The sequence below is a fragment of the Hibiscus syriacus genome, unplaced genomic scaffold (genome assembly GCF_006381635.1).
Source record: "Hibiscus syriacus cultivar Baekdansim isolate YM2019G1 unplaced genomic scaffold, ASM638163v2 tig00117011_pilon, whole genome shotgun sequence".
In the NCBI taxonomy this organism is placed as follows: domain Eukaryota; kingdom Viridiplantae; phylum Streptophyta; class Magnoliopsida; order Malvales; family Malvaceae; genus Hibiscus; species Hibiscus syriacus.
The window spans coordinates 90,868-104,750 of record NW_024063523.1 but is presented as its reverse complement, the minus strand read 5'-3'; the positions used below and the strand labels follow the sequence as shown (position 1 = coordinate 104,750).

Genomic DNA, 13,883 nt, shown 5'->3' with positions numbered 1-13,883 from the left:
TGAGCTTACTCTTGTGTTTTTAGCTCAAGCAGCCTTACCTCTTCGGTTTTGGTCATTTGATGTACAAACAGCAGTTCACTTTATCAATAGGTTACCTACCAGGGTTTCGGAAGGTGGAACTCTGTTCGAAAAATTATATGGCAAGAAGCCTGATTATGGCTTGATGAAAGTCTTTGGTTATTCTTGTTTTTCTCATACTCGACCGTTTTAGAAGCACAAACTTGAGTATAGGTCACAACAGCGTGTATTCTTGGGTTACAACCCTCAGCATAAAGGATATATATATTGGAAATGATATTTTTCAAATGTATGACATTTTTTAATAGCTTTATGCATATAAGCTTTAATGTTTCATGTTAATATTGCATAAAGTAACAAAGAATTAGATTTATTAAATTTCACATGTTACTGCATGTTTGTTCATATTTGTTGAAATTCAATTTTTTTAAGTGTAAGCCTTTAAAGTCAAAATTTTTTGGAATATATTTGTTGAGGGGGAGATTTTAATTTTTCAAATGATTTTATGTTAAAATTTCTACTTACTCTCCATTGTTATTTTTGAACCTAAATGTTTGAATTACTTTTGATATAACAAAAAGCGGAGAAGTATAGGTTTGAAAAAAATCAATTTCAAGAATGAAAAAGAGGGAACTTTAATATCTTTCCAAGATATTACTCTTTTTTCATTAAATGTTTTTTAAGGTTGAGTTTTCTCAATTCCATTTTTCAAATGTTTTGTTATATCAAAAAGGGGAAGATTGTTGAACCTATTTGATATAACAATTTTAAGGGTAAAATGTTTTTGGACTAAATTATATTTATTCAAAGTTTTCAAAAATAATTCGAAGTCCATAAAACTTGAATTTGAACATAAAAATGATTTTCTAGATATTGTTCTTACAATATTAATACCACATGAACAATATCGATATTATTCTTGTAGTATCGATACCCAAGGTAAGGAAAATATCGATACCCTCATGGAAGTATCGATATTGCTTATTTGTTTTAAACGTGTTTAGATTCTAGTAGGCGGTTTTGGTACCAATACTCAAAGGAGTATCGATACTACTTTGTATAGCAGTATCGATACCATGACCTCAGTATCGATAATCTCAGTCCAACGGTTGAAAAATGACTAGTTTTTATTAGTGTAATATAGATACTCAAAGTCTGAGTACCGATACTCACTGGTCTGGACAGTTTTATTTTATAGCAATTAAGTCTCCAACGGCTCCAAAACATCCCTAATAGCTAGAAACAAATACAAACACATTTCAAAATATAAAAACAAGTTGAGAACACTAAAGAAGTTTACAACACCTATCCAACCAATCCATACCAAGAGAAAAACTCTTTAAATCTTATTTTTCTTTTTCTCTTGTACATAAAGTGTGTCAGGGAGCTAAATTGTGTAAACACATTCCTTTGAGAGGTTTCTTGTTTATAACTTTTTATCCTTGTTAAAAAGGGGTTTTTGTTCTATCTTAGCCATTGTAAGATATAGAGAATTTGTAAATGTTACTCTTGAGCCTAGAAAAAGAAAGAACAAATTAGTAAATTTTTTGGAAATACTTAGTGAGGAGCTAAGGTAGTGGATGTAGACTTCATTGAAGAAGTTGAATCACTATAAATCTTTGAACAAATTTTCCTATCCTTTCTCCTAAATTCCCAAAATTTTAAAAAGTCCAATTCACTCTCTCTTGGCAACAATTTCGGTTGATCAATTGAGCTTAAAAAATCCTAACAACATCATATTAACCACGCAGTCGTGTAGAGGTGGAGCGAGTAGTGAACTTGTTCAATAACAAGTTTTCACTCAAAGACTTAGGTTCTTTGAATTATTTTATGGGTATTGAGGCTAAATGGTGTGGTGACTCTCTTGTTCTTAGTCAAAGGAAAATTGTGCTTGAACTTTTGGAAAAAATAGGCATGTTAAATGCTTCACCTGTTGCCACCCCGATAATAGCTGCAGAAAAATTACACTGTCATGCTAGAGAGCACATGCATGATGCTCACGAGTATCGAAGCATAGTTGGAAGTCTTCTCTATTTTTGTCATACACAACCCGATATTACGTATAGTGTAAATAAGGTAGCACACTTTATGCATTCTCCCCGGGATGTGCACTTCACAGCAGTTAGAAGCATCTTAACGTATTTAGTTGGTACTGTAAGTAATGGGCTTCGATTTTTTCCTTCCAACTCTGGCATGAACATCGTAACCTTCACTAATGTCGATTGGGTAGTTGTGCTGATGACCGATGGTCAATTTCAGGTTATGGAGTGTTTGCGGGAAATAATATCGTCATATTGGAATTCTAAGAAACAAAAATATATTTCACGATTGACCATGAAAGCTGAGTATCGGAGTGTTGCAGAAGCTTTAGCTAAAGTGACTTGAGTGAATGCATTTACTCACAGACTTGAGAGTGCTACAATAAGAAGTTCCGGTTGTCTGGTGCGAAAATACTAGTGTCGTTGCTCTTAGTGTAAATCTCGTTTATCATATTCAAACTAAGCATGTCTATTTGGACGTTCATTTCGTTTGGGAGAAAGTTGCGTCGAACCAACTTCAGGTCAGATACGTGGCTGCTAAATATAAGCTTGCTGATGGGTTGACCAAACCATTAGCCAAAGCAGCCTTTGAAGTGTTTGGAGACAAGTACAGTCAAACGTACGAAAAAAATATTATCATTGTTTGTGTGGAAGGCTTCTTTAAAACTCTACTAATTTTGCTGTTTGAGTGATTTTTTGCTTTATTAAAATTCTTTTATGATTAGTACTTACTAGATACTTTTAGTTGTGGCTAAATGATTTCCAAACATCTATTATAATGTATTAGAAAGGGTCTGAATCCTTTTTATTCATTGTGTATCCTCAAAATATTTATCTGTATAAGTAATTCTCTTATAGGTTTAAAACGTTGAATAGTGAGATATGTTCATGGTCTTTGGTGTTGTTTCAATCTTTCGAGCCATGTTTATGACAATGATGCGTTAATAGAAAGAAATAGATTCATTCACCTAGGGAATTTCTTGATTATTTCAATAAAAATATATTTAAAAAAATATATTTATAACACAATTGACATAAAATTATTCATATTATCTACAATTATAAAATATCATGAGTGATATTTTTAATAATAATAAAATTAACTTTATAAGAAAATAAAAGATAAAATCAATAAAATATTCATTGTGTTTTTTTTCCAAAACTATATTTAAAAAAGGATATATTTTAAAAATATCTTTAGAAAATTTACTAAACAGCGAAAAATGAATTACACAACATCATACAAACATCAGAAAATGCTTTCCAGAACTATTCTTGAATTTGGACACGTGAATAGATTTCTAGCCCGTTTTAAGCTAAAATTTTAAAATAATTTATCCAAAATGCTTCCTTATCACGTTGAACAAGTTTCAAATGAGTCTAAAGGTCTAAATTACCATTCATTACCATTCAAATAGGTCCTATAGAACAAACATATATTTTATTATTTAAAATAATTAATTTAATATTACATTAATATACCATAGAAAATGATTAAATTATGTACTCTCAATTATTTTTTGAATAATCTAGGGTAAGTATAAGACAATATATGTTCAAAGATAATTCTCAATCATTTGACAATGAACACTCACACGTCTAGTATTCCTGGTGCTCGAACCTAGGACCTCAAGGAATAACAACAATTCCTTTACTTACCACCGACGTCGCTTTGTTCGTGTTGCACCCTCAGTTATAGAGGTAGAAATTAAGGACTATTTTATAAAATTAGAGAAATTAAGGGCCCTTAGTTATAAACCCTGAACAAAAACTCAAAAATAGAATATATTCTATTATTTTAAACAATTAATATTACATTAAGTAAGCTATAGAAAAATGATTAAATTACGGGCCCTTAGTTACAAAGTAGAAAGTACATACTATTTTATAAATTTTAAAAAATTTAGGAGCCCTTAGTTATAAACTCTGAGAAAAAAATAAAAATAAACCCGAAAATATATTTTTCTATTTTAAATAATTAATTTAATAGTATATTAATAAATCATATAAAAATAATTAAATTAGGAGACCTCAATTATAATCCACTTACACAATAATCGATATCATCATATAAGAATCTCAATATTATTATGCAGGACACATTTACATATCGATAATATAAGATAAAATATGACACTTTTTTTTATACATAATATACTTTAGGACGTTTGGATTTATGTACGTGTGATACGAGTCTAAGAGCATAGAATAATCATTTGACACGTCGATAAAATAATTTGTTTAAAACATCTAAAAACTTACTAAGATTATTAAGATGAAATTCATGAAATCTATCGAATTAAGAAATTTTATTTTTATTCCGCTTTGATTTTTTTCATTTTAGGAAACATTCTTATTTTCATATTTTTCTTGTAATAACTTTTGTTTTCTAAATGAAAAATTATCTGTATCATAAATTTAAATGTGATTTTTGGATGACCCGAGTATGGATTTTCTAAGATCAAAAGTCTATTAAATTATGTATTTCTGTCCGTCCATTGTTGACTTTGTAAAAGTTAAAATAAACTTTGACTATAATTATTTCAAATATCTTAAACAATTAAATTTTATAAAATATTTATTAAAAAATTATTTAATTTAAGTTTTTTGAAATATATTTTTTAATATTTTATCAGATTTTAAATAATAATGAACCAAATTTCAAAAAATATCAACCGTAAACAAATTTAATAGGACCAAGAAAATATATTTTTGTTCACTCAAAAGTTTTAATCTAGAAGATGAAAAATATTGGATCAAAATATCTTTGGCCCAAATATTCTTATAATCTCTTTTATCAAGATTAATGATTTTATATTTTAGGATGAAACCAGGTATATAAATTAAAATAAAATAATAATAATTTTTGAAAAAACCTTTAAATTTAATTTGAATGAGAAATTTAAGTTATAATTCCCTTTTAAGCTTCTTACTAACTTTAGAATTTTCTACTTTTAACCTTATTTATTTTCGAATTAATAAAAACAAAATTCCTTTAAAAAGTTCTTTGTCTAAACACATTTAAATTGTTTAAATCATGGCGTTTGAATATACTATAATCAAGTATGTAATTCATAAAGAAATTGTTATCCACCTATAATCATTAGCTGAGTACAATTTTCTAAATATATTTATTATAAAATATGTTTTACCAGCTTAAGGAGTATAATATCTAGTATTAAAACTATATATACTTTTTATATGGTATTTTAAAATTATTTTCATTATTTTTTAATATTATAAAATATAAAATTTATTACATTTTTTTTAAATTAAAAATCATAATATTGAAACTTATGAGAGCTACCTTGAAAACGACAATCGTTTTGGTCGTATCAATTTTTGACCTCAATATCACCAGTCGTGGCGTATTACGCAGCCACCGTATCAAAACACATATAGAAGTTCATATCTCATCTCTTAACAATGCGCGTGCAAGCCACTGCAAGACTTATCAATATGCCGTGCATCCAAACTAGTAATAATCTTAAGGAAGTAACTATAGTCGGACATCTTCTTCTACTCACTATTCACTAAACGTAGGTAAGTCGAAACATATCTTTCATATTTTCACAAATTATTTATTTTCTGGTTTAATTATAAAATAAGTGTCTAAATTATATTATTTTTAACGAATAGATATCTAAACTACTTTTTGAATGATATTGGTGTCTAAAGTCACCAACGTTATCACTTTAGGTGCATAAGCACCGTTAATTTCATCCGTTAAGTGATACGTATCACATTATGAATTTTGAAATTTATTATTTTGAAAAAATAAAAATATTATTATATTTATAAAAAACTTTAATTTCTCTTAAATAACAAAAATTTCAAATCTCTAAAATCACAAAGCTCTAACCCTAACCCACCATCGCTGCTTTTTCTGGGCACAACCACCATCGCTGCTTTTTCTGGGCACAACCACCATCGCTGACATACTTTTTGTTATTATCGTAGTCATTCGTCATCGTAGTTACCACTGTTGGCCATCGGAATCACATAGGAACACAATTTTCATCCAAGGATTCTTGCAGTATAAAACATCGATCGACCGAGATTTCATAGGAGTATTAATCACCGAGGGAGGTGATATCGGGTGGAGCTTCGTCGACGACAAAGTACTGTAGTTGGTATGAGTTTAGGAGTTGAAATGAAGGTTTTCAAAGCTTTGGGGCTATTTTAAAAATTTTGTATGTGCTTTTAAAATATAATTTTAATTTTTTTAATATTAAATAAAAATTTAAAAATTACTAGAATGTGACACATGTCAATTAATGACTTTAGCGGTCTAAAAATCTAAAATAGTAAAATTAAGTACCATAATCATTCAAAAAATAGTTTAGGTACCTATTCGTAAAAAATACTATAGTTTGGACCTTTATTTTATAATTAATCCTTTATTTTATAACCTTTTTACCATTTTTGCTATATATATTATATATATATATATATATATATATATATATTATATATTATATATATATATATCATACACCTAACTTATATTTCAGCTCTCAAAACGCAACCAACGCAAAGCAAAAGGGTAAACAAAACGAGCGACACAAAAACAGCACCATTTGGTTCTCTGCCTCTCTTTCACGATCGTCCATGGCTCACTCATCTGCCTCTGATTCCCGCCGCCACCTCACTGTCGACCCTCCCTTTCCAATCCCCAAAGGTAGTTTACCTCTCCGATCTCGTCTCTCCTCATAGCATTAAGAATTAACGGCTTCTCTCATTCGTCTTTTTTGTAAAACCCTAAATCTTGTCTTTTCCAACTTTTCTCATTTCGTTTTAATATCTGATGACATTATTATGGATTCAGTGTTTTTACGAGATTGCTGTTTTTTTGTTTGTCTGCTTCGAAATTAGGGTTTTTGGTTTATCATCTAGAAAAGGAACCTTTCCTCCCTTCAGGTTTCTTTTTCTATGAGCTTCTAGCTCAGCGCAATTAACTTTCCGACTTACTGTACTTGATATATATAGTTATATATTTTTTTCAATTGGAAAAGTACGATGTGATAGGGATGTACTGAAGTCGTTCAGTTTTTCTAATAAATTCAACTCAAAACTAGTATTGGCCATATTTCTTCAATTTCATTCTATTCAAATGCTAGAGTTTAATCAACTTATGGGATTAATTATATATAAAATTGCATAGTTGTTATTCCATTTATAAATGACACATTCGCATTGTATTGACAATTGATTGTGTAAATTTTTTCATTTTTAGCTGCTTCATGAACAGGTTTTACTGAGAATTTTTTTTGCTTTATTATTAGTTTGAAATACCTCGTTTGAAAGTCAAACAAGCTTCCTAAATGATGTCTTTCTAGTTTAATGCATGTGTTTTTCTGTTGTGTTTGACTGTTTGGTTTTCTTTATTCACTGATAAATCAATGTAACAGTTTCAAGAGGCAAATTTGATCATTTCTCAGAAAAAGGTTTTTCTTTTCTCCCAACAAAATCAAGGCTTGAATAGTTTCTAGTGTGCCTAGTTTTCACCATCATTGTATCGGACTAAGCATTTTGATTTTAAATACTTGCTTGAATATATGCCCGTCTCTAATAGATGTTTCTGTTTGTTTAATGTAGATGTTCAAGGATCTGACAATACGATACCACTTTCACCACAATGGCTTCTTTCAAAGCCAGGGGAGAGTAAGCCTGGAATAGGAACTATGGTATGTTATTATTGTTGTTGTGTAAGCTATCTGTTATTTGACCCATGGTGTTATTATTCATTAATAGATGGGTCTCATGTTGTGTGTTCTCCAGTGTTCTATTTACATACTGTTCTCATCTAAAGAATTAGTTAAATATTCTGTTTGACATTCTTACTGTCTTAGATTTTTTTCCTCCTTAATTTTCAATCATCCATACAGGAAAATCATCCTGCTCCGTATACAGCTAACGGAGATCACTCCGAAGTCGTGAAGCCATTGGGAAATGATGAGGGGATGCTTGATACCCCAAAGAAGGATGGTTTTAGGCCATCCTTACTTGATATGGAAACCGGTCTGCGAGAATGCTGGCGTGATGAAGAACGAGACACCCATTCATCTGTGCGCAAAGATCACTGGAGGGATGGTGATAAAGAGCTTGGTGACACTCGCAGGATGGATCAATGGGCAGACTTACCTTCGAAACAATTTGGAGAAGCACGCCGTGCACCCACCAAGCGGTGGACCGAATCAGGTAACAGGGATTCGAACTATGAGCAAAAGCGTGAGAGCAAATGGAACACACGCTGGGGGCCTGATGTTAAAAACAATGAAAGGTCACGAGAGAAGTGGGCTGACTCTGGAAGAGATGGTGATATGTCTCTTGACAAAGGGTTGTCTCATCTTTCCAGTCATGGAAAGGATGTGAGGGAGGGTGACCACTTTCGGCCATGGAGATCCACCTCTTTTCAAAGTCGAGGAAGGGGAGAGCCTCCTCAACACCCCACACTAACTCCAAGCAAACAGGCTACCATGTTTTCTTACGGCCGGGGACGTGGTGAAAGTCACCCTTCAACATTTTCTGCTGGCCATGCAAGGGGAAGTTCTGGTGGAAACCAAGGGGCTAGTATACCTTCTTATCATCAAAATATGGGAATTGTATCTGAAAAGGGTGATATTGACTGTGTGGAGCCATCCCCTTTTAGATATAGTAGGAAAAAATTGCTAGACTTATATATGAGGACTGACATGAGAGTTTACCAAAAACTCGTTGAAGAGCTTGTATCGGTGCCTTCACTTACACAGAATGAACCATTGGATCCTCTAGCTCTTTGTGCTCCTAATCCTGATGAAATGGTATTATGTTATTTTTATTATTTAATTTTTTTGTATATGATGGTAAACCTTGATTTAGACTCCACTGTTGATTTTATTGCTTATTTGATAGCTTGTTCTAAATGGAATTGACAAAGGAGACATAACAAGTAGTGGTGCTCCATTGATGCCTAAAGATGGGCCTGTTGTCCGAAACTCTACCGAGTTTACTCATTCAAGACGAAACAATATTGGTATTCAAAAAATTCAATATGTATTCTATAGTAAGTTTGTTTATATTTCGAAGAAGTGTCTAACTTTTGCTGAAACATATTTATGCAGGAAGTAGAGAAGATTTACCACCTGCTGTTGATGATTCTAAAGAGGAAAGTTCTGACATTCCAAACATCAGTTATTCACATCTTGAAAAGCTGAAGGGAAACCCAGATACTAAATTCAAATCAGAAGGTATAATTACATAAACCATTTAGCTTGTATTTGGTAACAACTCTGGAAACCATCTTGCAATTATTTCTTTGGATCTTAGGTATTCTCAATTGAAAATTTTGAACCATATGAGAAATTGTTTCATGGATACTTGTTTTAAACAATTACTGCTACTTTTTAAGAATAAGAAACAAAAGAATCCCTACTACATGGGTTGGAACAAAAAGAGGACTCAGATAACCAACTTGAATCTGTTTGTCTTGGTGTTAAGGACTAGTTGAGTTTTTATGTGGAAGGATATAATTAATAACTGTGGATTACATTTGTGTGTCCATTGGATTGGTTGTCTAGTTTTCATGATCTGGAGTTTGCTCTCTTTGAATTCCAACTTTTCTGTTGTTTTAGATTCACTGCACTGCATTGTATTCCGTAGATTTGTCTCATTGCTTTCCTTTCTTGTCTTTTAGTTTTTTTACTATGAGAAGTGATCTCTATTCATTTATATTATTGCAGCTGTGGAGAATAGGGGTCCATACAGAAGGGATGAAGAGGTGCCCTTAAGTAGGGAATCAAGTATACTAGTCACTAACTCTGTTAATCCTGGCACTGTGTGGCGTGCCTTTTCATTGGGAGAACAATCACCTATAGTCAAACAGGACTGGAAGGATATTCCAAATGATGTAAGGTCAAGAATCCCTGACATAAGCTGGTCACAACAACGGAAAGATACGATTAACCAGAGAGAAAGTAATGTGATGAATTCATCCTTTTCTAGAGATGACGCAAATCGGCAATCTAGTGTGGATCCTATCCTTAAGAGCCAACCATCCGGTGTTTTGGAGGGGGAACCTGGACCTAGGAAGCTGCCTGCCCCGGAGGACCTCATCCTTCACTACAAAGATCCTCAAGGTGAAATTCAAGGCCCTTTTTCCGGGATTGATGTCATAGGCTGGTTTGAGGCAGGATATTTTGGGATAGATTTGGAAGTTCGGCTCGCAGGTGCACCGAAGGACTCACCATTTTCCTTACTTGGTGATGTAATGCCCCACTTACGAGCTAAAGCACGGCCGCCACCTGGATTTGGTGTGCCAAAGCAGGGTGAATTCTCAGATTTGTCAAGCAGGCAAAATTCTAGTAGTCTCGGGAAAGTTCATGCTGGTGCAAGCGATATTGATATGATCAGAAATGAGCCCAGGACTTCAACAGAAGCTGAAAATAGGTTTTTGGAGTCACTCATGTCCGGTAGCATGAACAATCCATCCCAAGGTTAGTTTTTACACACAGATACATAAGTTTATTTATTTATAGCACGCAATATTTACTTGCTGAATTCTGACAGTAAATCTAGGGTTCTAATTCATAAATTTCAAACTGCCTGCCTAATGTCTTGTATGGCTTTACTTTGGGTCTGCAAGGATATCTTCCAAATAATCCTAGTAGCATTCTGGTATCTGTAACAGAAAATGGGAGTGATCTATATCTCTTGGGCAAGAAAATGACTCTGGAACGGCAGAGTTCGATGCCAAAACCCTACCCTCATTGGCCTGGGAGAGATGCTGCATCTTTGGTTTCAAAACCAGACATCATCTCTGAATCACCTGCAGCACATGCAAAACTCCTCGCATCATTGACTGATAGCACTCTTCAGCCACCTCATTCTCAAGCTGCTGATTTGATGTCCATCCTCCAAGGATTACCAGACAGGTCTGCTCCTGGGGTAAATAACAGTGTAGGTGGTTGGTTAAATTTCCCTGCACAGGGTGCATTGGATCCTCTTCAAGAAAAGATTGAGTTGCATCATGCTCAAAATTTTCCTACCCAAGCGCCCTTTGGGATCCAGCAACAGAGGCTGCAAACACCAACCCAACCTTCCTTGAATAATTTACTTCAACCTACGGATAATCCGTCTGGCATCTTAAAACCAGAAAATTTTATCTTGTCAACATTTCCTCAAGACTCCCAACTGTTAAATATGTTGCAGCAGCAGTATTTATTGCTGCAGCTACAACCCCAGACGCCAGTACAACAAACACAACAGATGTTACTGCTTGAAAAGATCATGTTGCTTAAGCAGCAACAGAGACAGGAGGAACAGCAAAAGTTGCTACGGCAACAACAATTGCTCTCACTGGTTTTGCAAGGACATCAATCCCAGGAGTTTTTTGGTGAACCCTCTTATGGACACCTACAGACTACAATACCAACAGGGAATTCATCCATGGATCCCATTCGACATCAGCCAATGTCACTAGATATTCTTCAGACTGGCTCGCAGATCCCAGGCACCCTAGATGAACATGCCTCTAACTTAATGAATCTGCCTCCACAAGTCTCCAGAGATATGACTTATGCTGTTAGTTCTGGATCTCGGCCTGTTCTTCTATCTCATGAGATGCTCAGTAGTACCCATTGTGAGAACAGTTTGGGGACTAATGCACCAGAACTGGTTAATAGCATCCTGCAGTCTTTACCTGTGACAACAATCATTGAAAGCTCACCCTCATTGGAAGTTAACTTATCCTCTCAGGAGACTTCCCTTGTGCAAGAGCCACGTGTTGCTTCAAACTGCCATGCTCTTACCGTGGAGCAACCATGGGACTTTGCTCAGAAGATAGATGAAACTGTACCAGCTGTACCCCTTGCGAATGATGCAAGTTGTGGAACCTTGGAACATGATGAAACTGCTACTGCTAGAACATGTAAAACTGACACACCTAATGAGGATGTTGAACCTACTGCTGCTATCAATGAAATGCAAGTTCAAAGAGAGAAAAGCAACGAGCAGCCTTCTGTAGTGAGAGAATCTAAGAACGCTGAAGCTGATGAAGTAAGAAAAACTTCTGGAAAGAAGTCTAGAAAGCAAAAAGCTGGTAAATCACAGTCTGATCTTGCAAAGGGACTTTCCAAGGCTTCCACTTCGAAGCAAATGAAACCATCTGAAACTGAAGCGCCAGTTGGTGACACTAACAGTGCTGGACATAACATTGATGTGATGTCTCCTGGAATGACAGAAGAGAACAACTCAGGTATTTCCCCAATGGATTCTCACTATGCTAAAAGCTCTCCAGGTGCTAACATTGTCGTGGTTGATGATGAAACCAAAGAACTAAAGGATGAGTCCCGACTTTCTGGCTCTTTCCCTGTGCGGAACCCAATTGTACAGCCGTCTGTACATGCTTGGAAACCTGCTCCTGGTTTCAAGCCAAAGTCATTATTGGAAATCCAACAGGAAGAACAGAGGAAGGCTCAAACAGTGATGGCAGTATTAGAGGTTACTTCTGTGAGCTCTATCAATGTGTCAACTCCGTGGGCTGGGGTTGTGTCTAGTTTAGAACCCAAAGTTTCTAGTGACAGTCAAAGAGATGCAGATTTATGGACTTATATTTGTTCTTGCCTCCAAGCAAACAGATGAAGCAAAAAAGTTTATCATTGCTGAGTCGCTGACTTAACATGCAAACGGAAGGAAGCAAAAAGGTTAATCACTAATTGGATATATGATTTTTTTTGTAAACAGAGGTGATTTCCCAGTTCTAGCAAATGTGGGAAGCTGGGGAACAAAAAGCATACCTACTAAAGGAAATGCAAGTGGCTCATTAAGTCGGCAAAAGTCAGTAGGTGGCAGGCCTATTGAGCGCACTCTGTCATCCTCTCCTGCCTCTGCTCAGTCCTCCCTTAAGGGGAAAAGAGATATGTTGACCAAGCATTCTGGTAAGTCATTCTAGAAAGATGAATGTCTCAATATGATTTGTTTACTACCTAGTAAGACTTAACATTACAATGCATTCAACTATCATGCAGAGGCGATGGATTTCAGAGATTGGTGTGAGAGCGAATGTGCTAGGCTTATTGGAACAAAAGGTATGCCAATGCTTAGGAAACGATGTTGGTAATGTATTCTATTGGTAAAGTACCGATCATATAAATTTTGATTTGAGCTTCTCTTATCAAGCCTAAGATGATTTCCATTTGATCATTGCTTGTACAAGCTCTCTGAAACTATAATTGTAGTTCTGCTAGATATGAAGCTGGTTAATACTCGGTTGATTTTAAATCTTGTATCTCACTCTTATTCTTTTGCCAGATACAAGTTTCTTGGAATTTTGTTTGAAGCAATCTAGATCCGAGGCTGAGATACTTCTTGTAGAGAACCTTGGATCATTTGATCCGAATCACGAGTTCATTGAAAAATTCCTCAACTATAAGGAATTGCTACCTGCTGATGTGCTTGAGATTGCTTTTCAAAGGCGACATGACGGAAAGTTAACAGATTTGGGAACCAGAAATGTGAATTACGGCAATACAAGCATTGCGGGTATTGACCAAGATGTCGGAATCAGCCCAGATGGGTCTTTGAAGTGGGGAGGGAAGAAGAAAGGGAAGAAAGGAAAGAAGGTGAGTCCGGCTGTTCTGGGATTCAATGTGGTCAGCAACCGGATTATGATGGGTGAGATTCAGACAGTAGAAGATTGATAAATCTAGAGTGTTTTTGAGATTGTTGGGGTTGGTTGTAGATACATTTGGTTTTACTGTTTGTAAATGTGCACAGCTAGGGTTTCTTTTTTAATTAACCTTATAGATAAGGGGCACTTGAATTGGCTCAAGCCTTTTTTTTTTTTTT

General features: G+C 34.5%; 1 protein-coding gene across 1 annotated transcript; it reads left to right on the top strand.

Annotated features, from left to right (window-relative positions):
- The first annotated feature begins 6,583 nt into the window (after window positions 1–6,583).
- On the top strand, window positions 6,584–13,880 carry LOC120195273 (protein ESSENTIAL FOR POTEXVIRUS ACCUMULATION 1-like). Its single transcript, XM_039197346.1, has 10 exons — window positions 6,584–6,738; window positions 7,656–7,744; window positions 7,946–8,860; window positions 8,952–9,072; window positions 9,161–9,286; window positions 9,779–10,531; window positions 10,726–12,651; window positions 12,767–12,973; window positions 13,064–13,123; window positions 13,347–13,880. The coding sequence occupies exons 1-10, from the start codon at window positions 6,669–6,671 to the stop codon at window positions 13,733–13,735; spliced, it is 4,656 nt and encodes a 1,551-aa protein (XP_039053277.1). The 5' UTR covers window positions 6,584–6,668; the 3' UTR covers window positions 13,736–13,880.
- The last annotated feature ends 3 nt before the right edge of the window (window positions 13,881–13,883 follow it).

What these genes read in the sequence shown, in the direction of transcription:
- LOC120195273 (XM_039197346.1), top strand. Translation starts at nt 6,669, where the DNA reads ATGGCTCACTCATCTGCCTCTGATTCCCGCCGCCACCTCACTGTCGAC. An exon ending in AGCCTGGAATAGGAACTATG is followed by an intron (nt 7,745 to 7,945) that starts GTATGTTATTAT and finishes TCATCCATACAG; the next exon opens with GAAAATCATCCTGCTCCGTA. An exon ending in CATGAACAATCCATCCCAAG is followed by an intron (nt 10,532 to 10,725) that starts GTTAGTTTTTAC and finishes TATCTGTAACAG; the next exon opens with AAAATGGGAGTGATCTATAT.